Here is a 20,680-nt window from a genome sequence, read left to right as displayed (position 1 = left end):
ATGATGTAATTAGAAAAATGACCATTTTTCAAACCCTACTAAAATCTATGACTATAGACTAGTCTATGACTATAGTCACTATAGTCTATGCCTATCAGCGGCTGCTAAACTCATCAGATAACAAGTTGACAGGAAACTTTATAATTGATCAATCAGGCTGTTAACACCTAAACCCACCAGAACAATTTTAACATCACCAAAAGTATGACAACTACACATTAAATGTCTCTTTATATCTTGCAATCAGACCAGCTGTGAAGTATTCTTGCAACTCCCCTTTTGGGCCACCCTAAAAAGGAGAGTGAATCTAAATTCAAGCCTCTGGATCTAAATACCAGCTCACAGGAAATACCGAAGATAGAGGATCATGTTAAATGACACCATGAGTATAAAATCGGTCAAATTAAGAAAATGGGAAATTCTAGATTTACTTGCTTTAACAAATAAGTGGTATACAGAGAAAAAAAAATAGGAGAGGGGAGTACTGTTTTGGATTAGAAGAAATTTAAGAGCTATAACAACCAAATGCAATACATAGACCTTTTCTGGATCCTGACTTGGATAAACCAACTATGAAAAGGTATTTTTCAGTATTTTAGGGAAAAAATGAATGCAATATTAAATGATATAAAGAAATCGTTTTTGTCAATACTTTGGTTGGGTTTTATAATGATACTATAATTATGTTTTTTAAAAGCCCTTACCTGTTAGTGATACAATACGGTATTTATAGGTGTAATGATACAATGTCTGGAATTTGCTTCAAAATACCCCAACACAATAAAATTTAAGAATAAACTTAAAAATCAAAGAAACATTAAAAAAAATATATAAGTGGGTTAGATATATGAAAAATGAATAGTCAAATAATGATAACTGTTGAAACTGATAAATAAGCACATGGGAATTTATTATACTCTTCTCTCTACTTTGGTATATGTTAAAAATATTCCACAGTATATTTTTAAAGTTATGTTCACAGCAAGAAGCCCAAGTTTTCACTATAGCACATAAAAAGGTTAAAGAAATGTCTGTATGCTGGTTTTTGCTGATAAATTTTAATTCTAATTCTATTAAGTCAATTCTTAATTCTTTGCACTTAATGGAGAGTAGCAGAGGGGAAAATAAGAACAGATAAGAAAATTGATCTTCTAGACACTAAGAGAAAACAGTAAGTAGAAAGGTATATAAGAAAGAGAAATAGCTACTACATATAAGCCGTGAAGTTAGTCATAAAAGTGCCTAGATTAGTACTCAGCTGATAACTACTTAGGAATCATTAGGTTGACAGAAGAATCTTATAATTAGCAAACAGTTCTGTGTTAAAGGTAGCTTCGTTTTTGTCTATCATTGCCAACACATCATTTATTTCTAATGAAAAATTTTGCTCTCTTACTGAAGAATTAGATTTCACCACTTCTTTTCCTATTGAGAGATACATGACACAATAACATAAGACAATGTACAGAATATTCTTACTGAGTGGAATAGCATGCAGTGTCCTATACGAGACTGGATGTCCTCAGGCCCAGCATTACAGGAGTCCTCTCGAAGAAGTTTCCAGGTTTGACACTGACAGTTGAAAGCAAACAATCCACTGAATTGTGGTTCACTGGCTCTGCTGTCGTCTACACTGCCATTACATGTCAAAATTCTACCACCAAAGGTGTAGATCATATGTTTTTCTGAGTCCATACACATCTATAGAACAAGGCAACAGATTGAATAGTTTTAGATTGTTCCTATCATATATGCTAAAATGAAACCAATGCGTGCGGTTTTAGAATCTCAAAGAAACTGAACATTGTCTTACTAACACCAAATACCATCCCTGATTATCATAGGCACTTATTAAAATACTGCTCAACACCTGGCAGAGATTCAGGATGGATTTCTAAATACCTTTTCAGGTTTCCATTTTTTTTCCAGTGAGAATAAAATATGCTGGGTTAAGGAGCTTTATGCTTTCTTGAAGCTGCATAATTTTTACCAAATCAACCAATAATACATTAGGTACTGACTTACACCTAAGAGTAAATACTGATCATACTCTGTGGGCAAACAGTGATCACACCCTCCTTATAAAAACTCCCTTCTCTCCATTCTAGGCAAGCATTCTATTCCTCTTGCTACCATTTAATAAGAGAGAAGATATGTGAATAAGAGTGATGCAGCTTAATTCAACTCTCTGCATTTATTTTACAAAATTCTTCAAATTATGTTGTTACCAAATAGCAAAACAAACACAAGACATTTGCAGCAATCAGTCTCCAGGTGAAACAAATTCTATTTCGAAGAATACATAAGTCCAAGTTGGTAATTAGATGCTGAATACAAGTGGCATTTATGTTTAAAGAATAAAGTGTACGTAAAACACCTACTTTTTTATTGTTGTTGCTAAAGCACAAATACTAGCCATTATATGTTCAATTCTCTCCTCTCATCAAATTACTCCTGCTATTTATCTATTTTTTGTATTGTTTTTAATAAAAAACTATTAAAATAATTGCAAAGCTTATTTTAAAATTAATATTTAATATTAAAAAGAAAGGATTCTAGCGCCTCCTAATCTTTACCTACCACTAAAAAGATTCACTCACTTGCCATTTCCCAGGTTTCTGGCAGACTTCCATAAATTAAGATGAAAACCTACAATTCCTTAAGGGTGAAATCTTTGGGAACATGGTTGAAAAACTGAGATGTCAAAGTTTTCATGTCCCTGGCACTACAAAGAAAAGTGATCCTACCCTTTAATCTTAAATGATTATATCATGAAAAGCAATCCATACATTGTTGAGGGACACACATAATGTGAGTCTCTTTACATTTTCCTAAATTCACAGATTCATACTAATTTGGTTCAATCTCTGTTATCTAGCCCCTATGGTTCTACTTCATATGGCTACAAAGGGAGTTTCTCTTTCCTTTTGGGGATATTTAAATTTCATTTTGATATAGCTATGCTCATTTGTTATCAGGGGAGAGGCATAAACATCTTCATCTTAGTAGCTCTTTCTTGCATAGCGGACCAAACCAACCCAAAAAGGGAGGAAGATACTCTTTAGCTTGATTCTTTCCCATATCTTAGAACAATGACACAAAACAGAAACAATTTTATTCCTTCAGCTTGGTTCTTCCCTGGATAAGATAGGTAGTTTCAATGAGGGTCAATTATCAAATAACAAATTTTAATCACTCTAGGAAACTTAATGTTGTTCATAACAAGTTTTAATCACTCTGGGAAACTTTATGTTGTTCATCAGTTTATGGTTTCCTTTTAATTTTTAATCTCTGAAAAATGTTTGAAAATCCAATGGCTTATTAAACTCTGTGCGATCATAGCATCTTTTCCCTCAAGACTTGAAGAAATCTTTTAAGTCTACTCTGTCAGGTTAGGTATTTAATTTCTAAAAGCAAATAAACAGGACCTCCCTGGTGGCGTAGCAGTTAAGAATCCGCCTGCCAATGCAGGGGACACAGGTTCCAGCCCTGGTCGGGGAAGATCCCACATGCTGCAGAGCAACTAAGCCCCTGGGCCACAACTATGAAGCCTGCGCTCTAGAGCCCGCAAGCCACAACTACTGAAGCCTGCACGCCTAGAGCCCGTGCTCCGCAACGAGAGAAGCCACCACAATGAGACGCCCATGCACCTCAACAAAAGAGTAACAAAAGAGTAGCCCCGCTCACCGCAACTAGAAAAAGCCCGCGCAGCAAGAAAGACCCAACACAGCCATAAATAAATAAACAAATAAATAAAAATAAAATAAAAGCAAATAAATAATGGATAGCCACTTATTCCCCACCCCATCCCCAACTGTCTTTTAATTTGAAACCGTCTTTTTATTTTATCACATGAACACAAAATTGGCTAGGGTTAGGTTGGGTTCAAGATAATTTCCTACTCACAAAATTTGAAGCTATTGCTATAAAGCCTTCTAAGTAGTATTGTCCAACCCACTACCCTACCTCCCGCAACCTCCAAAAATGCCTCATGTTAATCTGATCCTTGCTTACCTACAAAGGTAACCAGTTTTTGCTGTAGCTTTTAGGATTTTCTCTTCTTCCTTGGTTCTGAAATTTCATTAAGGAAGTATCTAGGTAGGGATATTCTTTTTTCATTCATTCTGATCTGCACTTGGAATTTCTTTCATTCTGAAAACGATCTTTCTTCAGCTCTGAGAATTTTCTTCATTTTTACCTTGAGTGGTTTGTTCTTGTTGTTGTTTTGGCCTCCATTCTCTTTCTAGAACTCCTATAAGGTGGATGTTGGAACTTCAGATCCTTTTCTCTGTTTAACTTTTCTCTCATAATCTTACCTCACTAATTTAGTAGCCATTTAGAGGTATGTCCACACTGCTTTTTTTTTTTTTTTTTTTTTTTTTTAAGGAAAGGTTGTATTTTTAATTTATTTTATTTATTTTTGGCTGTGTTGAGTCTTCGTTTCTGTGCGAGGGCTTTCTCCAGTTGCGGTGAGTGGGGGCCACTCTTCATCGCGGTGCGCGGGCCTCTCACTGTCGTGGCCTCTCCCGTTGCGAAGCACAGGCTCCAGACTCGCAGGCTCAGTAGTTGTGGCTCACGGGCTTAGTTGCTCCGTGGCATGTGGGATCTTCCCAGACCAGGGCTCGAACCCGTGTCCCCTGCATTGGCAGGCAGATTCTCAACCACTGTGCCACCAGGGAAGCCCCCACACTGCTTTTTAATCTATTTACTGAGATTTTAATTTCACTATCAAATCTTTAATTTATAATTTTTCTATGTATTTCCTTTTCATGAATGCAATAGCCTCCTGAATTGCTCTAAGAAATCACTTAAATTTATCTTAAAGACTTCTTCAATTCACACTACAAACTGTTCTTCTTTGTTGATTCTTAATCTGTTGAGTTCAGTACCTCATATCTCATAGTATTAATTATCTTCAAATATTTGGATTTGGGGGTTATTGTTTTAGTCTTCTTTGTATCTGAGAATCCCTATTCATCTGCCTGTTGCATATATGGTAGTCTACCTCAGGGGATTGGGTAAGGCAAGATGAGACATGATGCTGTGAAAGGTTCTGCAGCAGCTCTCCAGTGCCTCTTAGGAGTATTGCTCTATCTGTCCAGCTCCAATGACCACACTGAACACTTGACCTATTAATAATTATCACAGCTCAGTGCTACTCAGTCAAACTGGAAAATGTCCTGCTGTTTCATCTCCAACTGATAATCTACTGTTTGCCCCAACTACATACTTTGAGACTCAAGTTGCTGCTATCTTACAGGATGTGGTTTCTTCTGGTTGGATCTGATCTTAACCTGCTTTCTATTTGAGAAATTCCCTCAAATATTTTAAATTCCCTAACGGCATTCTTTCTTGTTTTTCTACACTATTACTAATGTATTCTCTTGTCATTTCACAGGATGTTGGGCAGGAGGAGGGTAAAAATATATGTTCAGCCTGCCAATGATCCACACTGACCCAGGGAGAATGTCAATGAGCTGAGATCTCCAATACGGTGATTAAAGTTTCTCCTGTCATTTCTTGATTAGCTCACATTCCATTTTCTAGCAATTTCCTCAAAATGTGCTTATATTTGAAGGACAGTTTGGCTAGATATAAAATCCTTGGCTCACACTGTCTTTTCTTTGAATACCTTCTAGATACTGCTCTATTGTCTCTTGGCACTGAATACAGCTGTAGAGAAATCTGTTATCAGTCTCATTTTACTTCTGGATCATTTCATCTAGTTGCCCACCAAATGGCCTCTTTATCTTTGAAATTCAGTGTCAGTAATATATATCTTAGAGTTGAATGCCTAGGTCAATTTTCCCTGAATTTATCAATATCAGGTCCTCTTATACTACGTGGAATAGGCTTCTTTCTTGAGGAAAGTCTTCTTGAATTTTATGTATAAATATTTCTTCTGTTCCATTGTTTTGGTTTTCTTCTTTAATGTCTCCAATTACATGTATGTTGGCTCTCTTTTGGCTGCCTTCTCTAGCTATAATTTTCTGGCTAGCCCTTATATCTACATTTGTTTTCTTTACCTACCTTTCTTATTTCTTATGACCCTAACCTATTCTTCTTTATGCTCCTTGTAAACTAGTCTTCATTTTTTGAAGTGTTACTATACTTTTCTTCAATTTCTTTCTTGAGATCTACCAGGTCCAGTTACACCTGCTCCTATTATTTGGCCATCTCATCTGCATTCTTGAATGTATGCCTTGTAGTTTTCTTCAGAGTTTCAAGCTTCATTAAGTCAATTAATTTATGTTAGAATATTGGAATATAATTTTCATCTGCTGTTGCATGAAAGAAAGTTTTTGCTATTCTTTTTCCTTTTATTGTTTTTCTTTAGAGTACTTCTCTAAAGATTTGGTGTTTACTGCTTTTTAGTTTTTCATATTTAAATGAGCTGAATTCCCCTGGACCAGATAATACAAGGTCCCTATGGAAGTGTGACATTCTTGCTCAAGGACTTCCTCCTCTATTGCTACTGAACTGAATGGCTTCTTCAAAATATGGCGCTTCTGTGAAGCCATCTTCTCTAACTATGAACCTCATCTGGTTTAGGGGGCTTTTATCTCGAGCCTTGAGCTCCCCCAGTTCCTTCAATGGACATGCAAAAAGAGCTACTGTCCCCACTTGTCATAGTGTTTCCTTTACTTTTGGAAGATGGTGCTTTCTGATATCTACCACTTATGGGCCTTGCTAGGCACCTTCCACATGTTATTTAACTGACTCCCCCAGTGGCTGCACTGGGTTCAATTTCTGCTCTGCTCATGACACTTTCATTATGATGTACCTCTGCTAAGCTTCCTCTACATTCCCAGTTCTCTCCATTACACTGCTGTGAGTTTCAATACAGGTTCTGGGTATTCCAGTTGTTTTTGGCTAAACTTACAAGGAATTGGGAGTTGTGGGTTTTCTTTGGCTTCTGGTTTTGCTGAATATGTGACTTGTGTTTTGTTAAAATCTTTTTGTTTGGTTCTCATTGTTCCTGAAAGATCACACAAAGCAACAACAAAGAAAGCTTCAGAACTAAGCTGCCACTATGTCCTTAGGAAATACAAATGTCTTTGAATTTTAATTTTTTTAATATGTTAAAATTCAAAATGGCAAAGTAACTTTTAACCATATCTTCAGGCCTCTAACTTTCTCATGTTCCTCTCAAATTTGAATGTTAAGTGTCAAATCTTAAAGTGTCACAAACAACTCCAAGTAATTTTTGGAGTAGGTTCCAACTTATAACTTTATTTGCAAGAAACAGAACAGAAAATGGAGGCTTATACATTGTGTTAATTGTTCAAGGTAACAGAAGCAGCTGTTGGCTGAATTAGCACTGAAATCCTGGCTTCTTCACCCCTAGTGTTCTGTTAATAACACCTAATGAGTTGAAAACCAAGCATTATTTAACAGAACCTAGGCTTCAGGGAACATTCTGTTTTACCAAAGTCAAGAGAAACAAAGGCCCCACACAAGGACAGCATATGTGCTATACTCAGACTATCCCTAAGTTATTCTTTTTTTCAACCCATAAAAACATAAGCCTCTTTTGGAAAAGAAATTTGTAACCAGTTGGAGGCAAGAAAATAAATTGTTTCCCTAACAACGTTATCTGCTGATGTTCTGTTTTTAAAAGATCAGAAGAAGTCTAACTTTTTTTGGAGTTCTTATTTTCCACATGAACAACACTGAGGATGTCAGCAGAGAAGTGCAAAGCTTTACAGAGCTCGGTTATGTACAGCCAGCACAAGTTCCAAATTCAATCTAGGGAGTACTCTGAAGACTAATGTTTTTGATTTTCCACCCACCACATACTCAACAGGCATATAAGCCACTCCCCTTTTCCTTACCATTCTCCTATAAAAACTACTTGTTAGTATAAATATGGCAGGAGGAAAGTTTTAAAGCAAAGAATTAACAAAAACTGGTAAAGAAACAATAAATACAGACTTGGGTTTTAATGCCTAGATATTAGGTATAAGCTAGATTCTGTCATAAATTCTAGCACTACCCCCCATTTCTCAAGTAATACATAATGCTTTGTTCATCAATAGTGTTACAGATTTTTTATAAGTCTTTTTCTTCCCCATACTCCAAAAACCTTTGGACATGGGTTAAGCCAAGCAAAACTGCCTACAGAATTCAAAGTGGCTACTCTTTTGTTCGAGGTAGTACTAACCTGTACTGAACTGATATAAAATAAGTTTTCAAAGACAGATAACAATGATAATGGGGATGATGAGATGACAGCTACATACGTATTAATATTTAAATCGTTTAAGAGATTGCTGTATGTAGTCTTCTTGTCTACAACATCATTCTATGACTTCTATTGGTGCTGAATTTAAACTTCATCTAGTACATGCCAAATTCTCATCTGTTTTATACTAAGTTTGTGATTATATACAAAAGTAAATACATTTCACTCACATTGGAAGAAAAACTCTACATTTCAAATTCTTGAACTCATTATAAAATAATTTAAAATTTTCCAGGAATGTAGAATAAAAAGTTTTAGAAGGGCAAGTTGTTATTGGTATGATTTATGAATACCGTAAAACTAAATTTGTTTTTCCTAATATGTATTGCTCCATCTACTCTCTATAAATTTTTTATAAATTAACAACCGTGTTTTGAGATCTTAGTATTTTATTCTGCACCAAACAGGAGAAAAAAATTTTTAAAGAATAACTTTATACCTACTGAAACAGTAATTCTTTTTATTATCTGTCATAGGTATTTGTAGTAGAAATCACTAATAGAAAACTCAGCATAACATGTGAAATAAACTCTAAGAGCAAGAGTCACTGAGCACTAATTAATTCCACCATACAGTTATCTGTGCACCAAACCTGATGATCAAACACCAGTTTCGGTCCTCCATCAGCAGCAGTATCCTCACTGAGTAACATCCATGTGTTTGTGTCAATGTCATAACGATAGAAATCACTTTTCAGAGATTTGCTGTTCCTCACAGAGGAATCCAAATAACGCCCCAGTGTGTAGATTTGCCTCCGTTGAATGTCAATGCACATTTTATGACATGATCTAGCACTAGGACCATTCTGTGGAGAGCAAAAAAAAGAATGAAAAGAAAAAAATTCAAAGAATAAATAACAGAAGACAAAATTAAATGCCCTTTTTTCTTTCCTTTCATGAAAAGGTTTGCTCAGAATCTTATATCAAGTCCAACTAATATGTATGTCCAATACTAGGCTTAAATCTCTAGGGGAAAATAAAAGAAGCAGTAGGAGACACAAATCTTACCTTAGAAAAGCTTAAACTCTACCAGGAAAGATGAGATGAACTATTCTCTATTCTATGGCACTCTGTTTATAACACTTATATGGCTTTTTACTGTATACTCCATTACATTTCAGTCATTTGTGTATAGACCTTAACTCTTTTGTACATGTCAATCTACTTAAAGACACATTTGGTTTTTCAAAATATTTTTGTACGCTTCATCAGAATCTAGCATAAAACAGGCACTCCAAGAATATTTAGAATTTCATAATTGGTAGGAACCTTAATAAAAGTGTAGTTTAATGATCTCCTTTTAAAGATGAGGAGATATAAGCTCAAAGAGGAATGATATCATCCTGAAAGCTAGTAAGCTAGTGACAGAAGCAGAATGAGAATCCAAGTCTTAACTTCTTCATCCAGCCTTTACATTATATAAAATTGACTCTCCTGACAGAATGACTCGGCTGCATTAAACAACTAGGGAACAAGATGAAGAACAATATATTATCAATAAAAATTAATTAGTTGAGATCACTTGTATCACAGGACAGAATAAAAGGTAAAAAAAACAACAACAAAAAACTGTAGTATAAGGCCCAAAAAAGGAGTTCATGAAAAAAAAAAAAAAAAAGGAACTTCAATTGGGTAGGACTGGATTAGCTGAAAGAGAGGAAAGGAAGAGATATTTGTTAAATATCTACTAAATTCTGTCTATATTATTACTATGTATGTGTGTATATATTTCATTTATCCTTGTAACAACTCCATAAGGAAATAATATCACCATTTCACAAAGTCTAAGTAATCTGTCTATAGTCACAAAACTAAGATAGAGAATCTAAGCCCAAGTGTAACCAAGCCAAACACTGTGTTCTTTCCACTCTTCCAGATTGCTTTCTCCCGAAGATAAGAGAAACAAAAGCAAAAATACACTGAATACAACGTGTGGGGTTATGACTGAGATAAAGAATTCCTGCCACAGAAATAACAGAGTTGAAGTATAAGGTAGAAATAGAAAGTCTGTGAATGACTGACAGAGGAGAACTGAATGTAATCTTGCAAGCATTAAAGAACTATTATAGGTTTCTAGAGAAGGATATAAAATAAAAAAGCAGTATTATAGGAAGAGTAATCCAGCGTTATTTAGATTAAATGAAGGAATAAAAATATTAGACAGGAAGAACAGTTTGACATTAGTGTTATTAATCCAGATATTAAGTTGATTTGAATCTGCAATTTAGTGTTCACACTAATTACTATTTTAAAAATTATTTTTAGAGATTTTTGTCAAGGAAAATCTTCAGCAGATAAGGTAGAAATGTCACTTAAGAAAGAATTTCCGCTCTAGCTCCCATCTTGTGTCCCTGTGTGTGTGCTCCTAACCTCAGCTGGTCTGCCCGAGAACCCCTAAGTGCCAACCCTAGCCCCCTACACGGCCCCATTTCCACTGCAACAAGATGAAAGAAACTATCATGAACCAGGAGAAACCTCGCCAAACTGCAGGCACAAGTGCACACTGGTGGGAAAGGAACTGCTTGCAGAAAGAAGGTGGTTCATAGAACAGCCACAGCAGACGACAAAAAACTTCAGTTCTCCTTAAAGAAGTTAGGGGTAAACAATATCTCTGGTATTGAAGAAGTGAATATGTTCACAAACCAAGGGACAGTGATCCACTTTAACAAACCTAAAGTTCAGGCATCTCTGGCAGCAAACATTTTCACCATTACAGGCCATGCTGAGACAAAGCAGCTGACAGAAATGCTACCCAGCACCTTAAACCACCTTGGTGCAGACAGTCCGACCAGTTTAAGGAGACTGGCTGAAGCTCTGCCCAAATAACCTGTGGATGGAAAAGCACCACTTGCCACTGGAGAGGATGACGATGATGAAGTTCCAGATCTTGTGGAGAATTTTGATGAGGCTTCCAAGAATGAAGCAAACTGAATTGAGTTAACTTCTGAAGAAGATAAATCTTGAAGAAGTTACTGGGAGCTGCTATTTTATATGACTGTTTTTTAAAGTTTTGTTTATGGATCTGATAAAATCTAGATCTCTAATATTTTTAAGCCCAAGCCCCTGGACACTGCGGCTCTTTTCGGTTTTTGCTTATATACAACTCATTCTTTGCAGCTAATTAAGTTGAAGAAGCCTGGGAATAAAGTTTAAAACCAAGGTTAATAAAGTTCTTTGCCTAGTAAAAAAAAAAAAAAAAAAAAGAAAAAAGAAAGAGTTTCCTCTGTCATTAAATAACCTGAAAAACAAATATCAGGTAAGATATAATGTATCTATGCCATATTTCCTACAGTGTGAAATCTGAAGTTTTAATAGGAGAATAACAGAATTTCTTGCTTCAGCTTAATAAGCACAAGTGCTATTAAAATGATGAGCAAATTACTTCCTAACTAAGGAGAAAAAAGGGAATAAAGATAAGACTAGAAACCAAGAGACTACAGAACAGACAAAAAAAATAGAGAAAATTAATAAAGTTGTTTTTCTGAAACATTTATAGAATTATAAACTACTAGGCAAGACTAATTTTTTTTAAAAGGGAGAAAATACAAATTGCCAGTATCAGAAGTGAAAGCAGTACTATCAACATAGGGTCACTAGAAATTAAAAAGAAAATAAGGAACTATCATGAAAAACATAGTAAAATTTGACCATGTAGATAAAATGGACATATTCCTTGGAAAAAATATAACTTACTAAAATTGACATAAGATGAAAGAGAAAATCTGAAAACTTGGATTCATAATTTTAAATCTTTCCACAAAGAGACGGCCAGCCACAGATACCTACACTCGTAAATTTTATCAAATACTTAAGGAAAAAATAGTATCAATTTTACACAAAATTTTTCAGAAAACAGAGGAAGAAAAAGACCTCCTTTTTCAAACCTGTATTCTAGTCATTCCTAACTTACATATTTTATGAGGACAACATAACATTGAAACCAAATAACAATATTACAAAGGAGGAAGAGCAGAAGTAACATACAGGTAGCTAGTATACCTCATGAATACAGACATAAAACTAATCTTTAACAAAATATCAAACAGAATACAGCAATATATAAAAATAATATTTCATAACTAAAAGGGTTTTATTTCACAAATGCAAAGTCAATTTTACATTTGAAAATCAATCAAGGTAATTTGCCACATTAAAAGAGTAAAGGGGGAATTCCCTGGTGGTCCAGTAGTTAGGACCCTGCGCTTTCACTGCCAGGGCCTGGGTTCAATCCCTGGTCAGGGAACTAAGATCCTGCAAGCCACGTGGCGTGGCCAAAAAAAAAGGTAAAAGAATAAAGGGGAAAAATACATGATCTTATCAATATATATATTGTAGAACAAGCACTTGATAAACTCAACAAATATTCATGAGGAAGAACTCACAGCAAACTAGGAATAGAAATGAACTTCCTCAATCTGATAAAGAATGTATGAAAATCCTAAAATCTAATTTTCCCTTTAATGGTGAAATACAGAATGCTTTCCTGCTAAGATGTGAAACAAAATAAGGATGTCTGTTCTCATCTCTTCTATTTAATACTGTACTGGAAGTGCAATAAGGCATTAAAAAATAAAATTAAAAGTTATGACAGAAAAAGAGAGTGGAAAGAAAGAAGTTAAAATTGTCTCTATTCACAGATGACAGGACTATTTGTTTAAAACATCCTAAGAAATCAACATAGAACAGAAGAGAAACCGTTAGAAATAATAAGTGGACTTAGAAAAGTGACACGATACAAACAAGTTGAAAATTAAAAATGTTTAAGTTTCATTTACAATAGCATGGAAAAATAAAATACACTGGGATCCATTTAATAAAAATAAAAAAGACCTCTAATCTGCAAACTCCGAGTGCTGGGAGGTAATGAATAAGACTGAAATAAATGGAAATTTAACCCTGTTCATGGATTAGAAGGCTCAGTATCATTAAGACATCAATTATCTCCAGATTGATTTATAGACTGAACACATTTCCAATCATAAGTCCAATAGTTTTAGAAATTGACAATATGATTCTAAAATTTATATGAAGATGTAAAGGACCTAGAAGAGTCAAAATAATTTTTAAAAAGAAGAACAAAAATGTCTTACATTACTTGACCTGAAGGAGTGTCATACTGGAATATGAATAGACCAAAAGATCATGGAGCAGATTAGAGTGTCCAAAGAGAGACATATACTTATATGCTCAATTGATTTTTGAGAAAGGTGCCAAAGCAGTTCAACAGGGAAAGAAGACAGGGAGCGACCAGAACTCTCATACATTTCTGGAAGGAATATAAAATAGTACAACCACTTTGGGAAAAGCTTTAACAGTTGCATCAATGGATGCTAAAAGGGCAAAAGTTTGATGAGTAACAGAATATTTTCATAGTCTCAAAATGTCTCCCCGCAAATTACTTATTAATTATGGAGTGGGAAATCTGGTGAGCATCCTTCTTAAGCAAGTGATCAAAGCTAACATCAGACAAACTGACATGATGTGCCTGTCTCCTGAAAGGACATACTTAGGAGGACCCGATGTCCTCCACATGGCATTCCTGCTAAAAATGCTTAACCTATATCCAATGCTGGGGAAACACCAGACAGACCACATTGAAGGATAGTCTACAAAACAATTGCCCTGTATTCTTCAAAAATGCCAAGGTCAAGAAAGATAAAGAGAAGTCAAGGAACTGTTCCAGACTAAAGGACACTAAAGAAACATGACACTGAAATGTACTGCATGACCATGAATTGAGTCCTGGGTCAGGGATAGAGGTTTGGGGTAACAGTAAGATACCTATAAAGGACATTACTAAGGCATTATTTGGGTAACTGTTTATATGTGAAAAGGGAATGTGGATTAAAGCAGCAGTTCTCAGTGCAGTCCGGGGTCTTCAGGGATTCTACAAAGTCAAAGTTATATTCATAACAATACTAAGATAAAAAAATGTGTCTTTGCACTCTTACTCTCTTATAAGTGTATGTGATATTTTCCAGAGGCTACATGACTTTTGATATAGCAACTGAATGCAGAAGCAGGTATGAATCTGGCTGCCTTCTATTAAGTCACAATTAAAGAGATTCAGAAAACTATAAAACAGTGCTACTTGATATATGATGGTTGTCTCAAGGAAAAGCATCTATGCAGTTGTTTGAGTTGCAAGCTGACGTAGCTGCCTTTTCCAGGAAACATGATAATTTACTCAAAAGAAAACTAACAATCCAAGGATGGTTATTCAGACATTTTCTGAAAAATAAATGAAGTAAGTATGTTATTTTTGAAGAAAAACAACTGATAAAATTTGTTGCCAATAATAAAATGCACATTTTTAAGCAAATTTAGAATTTTAGAAAACTTCTACCTGACACTGTGATCTTGACACCTTCACAGCACTTAAAAGATTTTTCTAATAAGAGTGATCAAATGTGGTTTGGGGGATACTGTATAATAATATGTCAACATTTGAAGACCTGCATAACTCAGGGAACCAGTATTTTTCAGGTGACCAACACACTGAGCAAAAAAACAAGCATGGGTAAAAGATCCATTCAAAGAGCAACACAGATCAGTGGATTTTAATGTAACAGAATTACAAAACATTAGCTGATATAGTTTCAGAGACTACAGTGCAATTATTTTTAAGAAGCAAACAACAACTTGTCAATTTGGGGTATAAGATCAAAAAAGAACATGTGCTATTATATAAAAAGGCTACTATTAAAATAATAGTTTCCTTTCCAAGAATGTATCAATATGAGGTCCAATCTTCATATATCTCACATAAAACAACACGTTGCAAAAGATTAAATGCAAAAGCACATATGAGAATCTAGCTGTCTTCCACTAAGCTAGATATTAAAGAGATTTATAAAAATGCAAATCTAAAAATACAATTTGTTTTGAACTGATAAAAACTTACATGCATATCTACATGAACATTTAAAATAATTATTCTAAAAACTGAGCCATTCTATTATCTTTCAATCTACTACATGAGCTATTAGATACATTATTTAGTCTAAGTAAATTAAAGTGAATTAAATTAATTTTGGTTTTTCTGTGTGATTCGATATTTTTATAGATTATACTCCATTTAACGTGAGTATCAAATAACGGTTGTATTTCCCTGTGCTGTACAATATATCCTTGTTGCTGAATTATTTTATACATAGTAATTTTGCTTTTTAATTGCATATCATACTTTTAAAACATATGCACTGGGGTATCATCAAACAATAAAACTTGTACTTACTGGTGTAAAAAACAAAATGAAACTCTGTTCAATTTTGGAAGGAATGAGCATTTTGCTGGAGCCATATATCCTCATTCACTTCACTGCTGGATCAACAAAAGGTTTTTAGGTGTTTAAATGAAGAAAGTAGTAATAAATTATAATAAATCTGAATTCCAGTACTGGATCACCACTTTACTTATCTCTATGGACTTCAAAATAACAGAAAAAAAGTGTTCTCATCAAAATAATTTCTGTATTTTCCCAGTACTAGTTTTAAATAATTAATTGCATTCTAAATATAACTTAGAATATTACATTAACATTACTTTTGAGGACCCCTGTAATCCATCGCCCTTTCCTGCCAAAACAGCCACTCTCCTGAATTTTGTATTTGTCATTCCTTTGCTTTTCTCCAGCATTAATTTTTTATTTAACTTATCTGAACTATTTACTCACTAAAGAGTAAGCATATGATCCACGCCTTAAGGAATTCAGAGTCTCCACAGGGAAACAGAAATGTAAACCAATGATTACAGTAACCCATTCAAGGAATGTAAGGGGTTAAGTGTTCACACCAAAGGAAGCTTCTAATTCTGGTTAGGGAAGTCAAGAAAGGCTTCACAGAGGAACTGAAGTCTGAACTGTGTTTTAAAGAGTAAGTAGGCATACACTACATAAAAGCTGGGTGCATGGGAGGAGCAGCCTCTGTTAATTCCAAACTGGGAAAACACTATTACAAAGAACACAGGTGAGAACGTTGAATAATTCTAGCAACTATAAGTATGGCTAGCACATAAAGTCAAAAAATGAGGCTAGAAAAGTAGATGGGGACCAAATTATGATGAGAAATTTGAAGTTCTTACTCTAAGCAAAAGGAACTAAGGTAGATAAACTTCTTTATTATTGTTGTTGCTGTTATTACTCACACTTCCCTGTATCTATGCCCTTGGACAGTGCTGCCCATCACCCAATAACTGTGGATTTGGTCCCATGACTTCTTTTGGGAAAATGGGACAATAACAAATCTAATTGAGCGCTCATGTCTACTTCATCCTCCTTGCAGCCCTGCCCCTACATGAGAACAAGACTCATGCTAGCCAAGAGGAAGGTGAGTGGCTATGTAGAACAGAGCCAAGTAGTCTCAGAAGCTAATCTAGACTAGCTGACAGTCAGCTGACTCCCAGCACATGAGTGAGCGCACCAATCTACAGACTTGTGAACAAAATAAATGCTTATTACTATATGCCACTAAAGTTTTGTGGGTGCTTGTAATGTAATATATGGAATGCAGTAGATAACAGAAACAGGGACTGAGGCTAACCATAGGGTTTAAGCAGAGGCGTCACATGGCCAAATTTTTTTTTTTTTTGAAGACTGTGGTAATGAATGGACAATAGATCTGGAGATCAACAATGGAAGCAAAAAAGTTTAAGAAAGAAACCACAAAGTTGGAATTAGTGCCAAAAGGAATAGAGAGGAAGAAACATCTGAAACGCAATATTGAGTGCTAGAACCAGTGGAACTTTAGGCCCTAATTAGATACCCTCAATGAAGAAGAGGGAGGATTTCAGGATGAATTGTAGGCTTCTTGCAAGAAAAATTACAAATACAATTAACTCAGATTTAAAATAGTTTAAGAGAAATCAGATATGTATTCTTTTAAGATCTGTCTTTATTTTTGTTGAGGATAAAAATAATCATTTCAGAAAATGGTACTTTAATATTGAAAAGGCAAAGGCCATTTTCACAGGGATAATAAATAGAAATCAGAATTTTAAGATCTCTTTAAAAAGATAAAAACTACCCAAATGATTAACAAAGGAACACACCAAGTAAACAAGGATCTAATTTCCTAAGATTAAAGACATAGCACCAGATTTTTAAAAAATGGCCTTCCTAGATTAAAATCAGTGGTTTTGAATTAGGTCTTTTCCTCCCCTTTTCATTGCTGCTATTACTGTTTTGTTTTAGTTTATTTTTCACCTTGTAATCTGAAATTGCTTAGAGGGAAAAAAGTACAATAAAAAATTCTATAATGATTAAAAAAATAATATATGAATATGTGCTTTATATCAGGGTATAATTAATTATGCACTTATTTAATTCAAAAAGTTAAATAAAAGAACGCCGTAAATCCAAGACATCCTATTCACTATGGAAAAGCTTTATGTATATATGTCTCAACAGACAGACTCACATATGAATACATAAATACAATTTTAGTTAAAAATAAAATATACATCATTTGTGAAAACTGATAAGATAGTCAAATAGTGAGGGGCCAAAATAGTAAGATAGTGAAGAATCAAAAGCACATTTTTCCAGAGGAAATAAAAATAAGATAAATGTTCAAAATAAGAGTAGAGGTGACAAGAACATGAGAAAAAAAAATAGTTACACAGTTACATTTTAACTAAAGTGGTTAAAAACTAAATTATATTAGATACCCATTTCTATTTATCTCTATAAAACAGATTTGTTCATGTACCAATAGTTGAAGAACCAGGTATAGAAGCTGGAATGCAAGAATACTTAAACCAAACTTGTCACCACAAATTATTCTGCTACCACTGCTGATAGACATTTACAAAGAATACAAATCATTCAGAAAAAGAAGTGTACGACCACACCCCTATCGTAATACAGATGGATGAAAAGTCTGAGAACTTGCCTCTTTCTCAGTGTCTCTAGAGATACATGTCCATTGGTTCTCTTTCACACTGTATGCCCAGAAGTCAGCAAGATCTTGTGTTCCATCCCAGCCACCAAACAAATAAACAGTCTCTGTGAAAATTAGAAAAATACGTGCAAAAAAAATAAACTTAAGAACAAAATTTAAGTACAGGCACACAAATCAAGCCATTGCTTCTAAGATCATTTAAGAAGGTACATCTAAGTAAACTTAAAAATGAGATTTTTAAACTGGTTAACATTCCAAAGTAAATACTAGTATTTCCTAAATATAGGCATACGGAAGGGCTGCTGCAGAACCACTATCTTGAGAGATTTATAAATATAAAGATAACTAGGAGGCATCCCCTAAGATTCGGATTCCATAGGTCTTCAGTGGGTAAAAAGATTCAGTACTTTTAAAGTGTCCAGGGGGAATCCTGATGTGCAGCCAGTTTAGGAGTTTCTGTGTCAGGCCACAAAAAATTTACATTTACCAGCTTCTTAACAAAGCAGCTTCAGATAGTTAAAAAAAGGGAAAAGAAAAAAAAGAAATCCCAGAGGAATATACAGTGCAAAATATAACATAAAGCTATCTAGCTACTTCTGAAAAAACTTCACATTAAAACTGTTTTCTATTACAATACAAAAAACAATGGTTAAAACTAGCTGTGAGTTAAAGTTAGATATCTTAAGAATAAAGTGATGCATAGCCTTGATATTCCCATGGAAACTGGGGGAAATTTTTCCAAATATATTGTGGTAGATTTAAATCCTCAGAAATCAACTTTTAAGTCATTCCAGGTATCTTGAGAATTTGGTTTCTTCTAATTCTGAAATGTCTATTATACCTATGGACTTTATCACGTGATAAAACATTTCTTGCTCCGTGACCAGTGAAAATTTTTACCTTGCTTTATAAAATAATAGTGCCTTTCCTTTCTTCAAATATTTCTTCCCTTTGTAAATATCTTATGTCTACTGGTTATACATGCCTACCATTTTTTTAAGTTAAATATAATACATTACAGGAAAACTATAAAGCCATCTACTCTCTGACATGCCCTAGGCCAATATATGCGGAGACTGTCATCTAAATTACATCCCATCATGAAGGGTTGAAATGCACCTGGAAATATTGTAACACTACTTAAGAAAATTCTTGCCATTCATAGAGATGTCTTATAAGAGATTTTTGTCATATTTTCATATAATTTCAAACTCTAAGTGAATTGTCTAAGTGAAAGAACCTAGGGGAAATTAAAACAATGCTTCCGGATAAGAACAGACCACTGGAACAGTTCTAGTGCTAAATGGGTAATCAGGTATAGGTCACTTAACTTGCCTGGGTCCTGATTTTTTTCATTTACAAACTCTCAGTGTGGTGGTAAAGTTCTTCAGATATAAGTTACATGAAAACATTCTGAAGGCTGTCAAGCATGAACAGCATTTCTACCTTTAAAACATGCACATATACACAAAATACTTTGTAGTTACTAAGTACCACTGACGCAATGAAAACAGTGTCATTATATGTTTCCATGTCTAACCCAGTGCCTTGAACACTGTTGGCTCTGTACAAACGTGAAATAATGGAAACTATTAAAAAACTGCCATCTCTCAGAAGTATAAAACAATCCATTATCATTAGTTAAGTAACATTCTGTTTCCCAAATGGCACACAGTAATACCCAGATACTGAGAATTCTACGGAAAAAAATTAAAGAATTTTCATCTGACTTAAAAATTATTTGCCAAGGCCTCACTATAAATGCAATTAACCCCATTAAATTCTGAAGCCTGGAGAGGGAGGGGGTATATAACTGAAATAGCAATAGCAATTGACCTTTTGTTTTACAGTGTTTCTGGGCACCCTTTGGATAAGGTTACCCTGGTTCACTAACTTTAATAACCCTTCCTCTTGGGATCTGGGTTCTCAATGTTCTTTCTGAAAAGCAGGTCTCTTTGTACGCATAAATTCTCACAGCAAAGAAAACCCACATTTCCACAACAGCCTCATTGATAGCTGAGCAAAATAAAATCTGGCACAGAGCAAGCATCCCAATGGAATTAATCCAAGATGTCATTCTTGTTCGTGAATGCTTTGTGGTCCCAGTTAAAGTTTAATAGTAAAACTGAATGAATCAGATGGTAACAGGACCTTTTGACATACCTGAATGAAATGTATAACAAAATTTTAATTAAATCATCTAATCATTTAAGTTAAATCATTCAGGAATGAAATATTATCTAGAAACAAACACCAGCAAAAATATTATTTAATGCATAAAGGATACCAAAAACTTTTAAAGATTATAGAAATAATCAGACAAAATTGTAGTGAGAAGAAAGTAGAAAAAAGAAAATGCTATTATTTGCAACATGGCAGTAGCCTGGTTTACTGGATGTCCACTCTCATGCTTATAGGTTATATAACAATTCATGTACATCCCTAGGGCAGCACAATCCTCCTCATGCAGCAGCCCTTTCTCTGTATTTTTCTTAAAGGAGCACAGGCTACAGAGGCTATTTCTCCCAGACTCACTG

At 34.5% G+C, this 20,680-nt stretch overlaps 1 protein-coding gene and 1 pseudogene across 5 annotated transcripts in view; one reads left to right on the top strand and one right to left on the bottom strand.

Annotated features, from left to right (window-relative positions):
* The window catches only part of MKLN1 (muskelin 1), a 353,982-nt gene that overhangs the window by 55,970 nt on the left and 277,332 nt on the right, over positions 1–20,680 (bottom strand). For all 5 annotated transcript variants that reach the window (XM_068549469.1, XM_068549467.1, XM_068549471.1 and 2 more), the window contains 3 exons: positions 18,135–18,247; positions 8,838–9,050; positions 1,480–1,701 (listed from right to left, as the gene is read on the bottom strand). In XM_068549469.1, the coding sequence (XP_068405570.1) occupies positions 1,480–1,701; positions 8,838–9,050; positions 18,135–18,247 (548 nt within the window). The remainder of the gene's footprint in view (positions 1–1,479; positions 1,702–8,837; positions 9,051–18,134; positions 18,248–20,680) is intronic.
* LOC137768564 (transcription factor BTF3 pseudogene) lies at positions 10,689–11,232 on the top strand (annotated as a pseudogene).

This window comes from Eschrichtius robustus, chromosome 8 (genome assembly GCF_028021215.1).
Source record: "Eschrichtius robustus isolate mEscRob2 chromosome 8, mEscRob2.pri, whole genome shotgun sequence".
Taxonomy (NCBI): domain Eukaryota; kingdom Metazoa; phylum Chordata; class Mammalia; order Artiodactyla; family Eschrichtiidae; genus Eschrichtius; species Eschrichtius robustus.
This window is presented reverse-complemented; position numbering and strand designations above follow the sequence as displayed.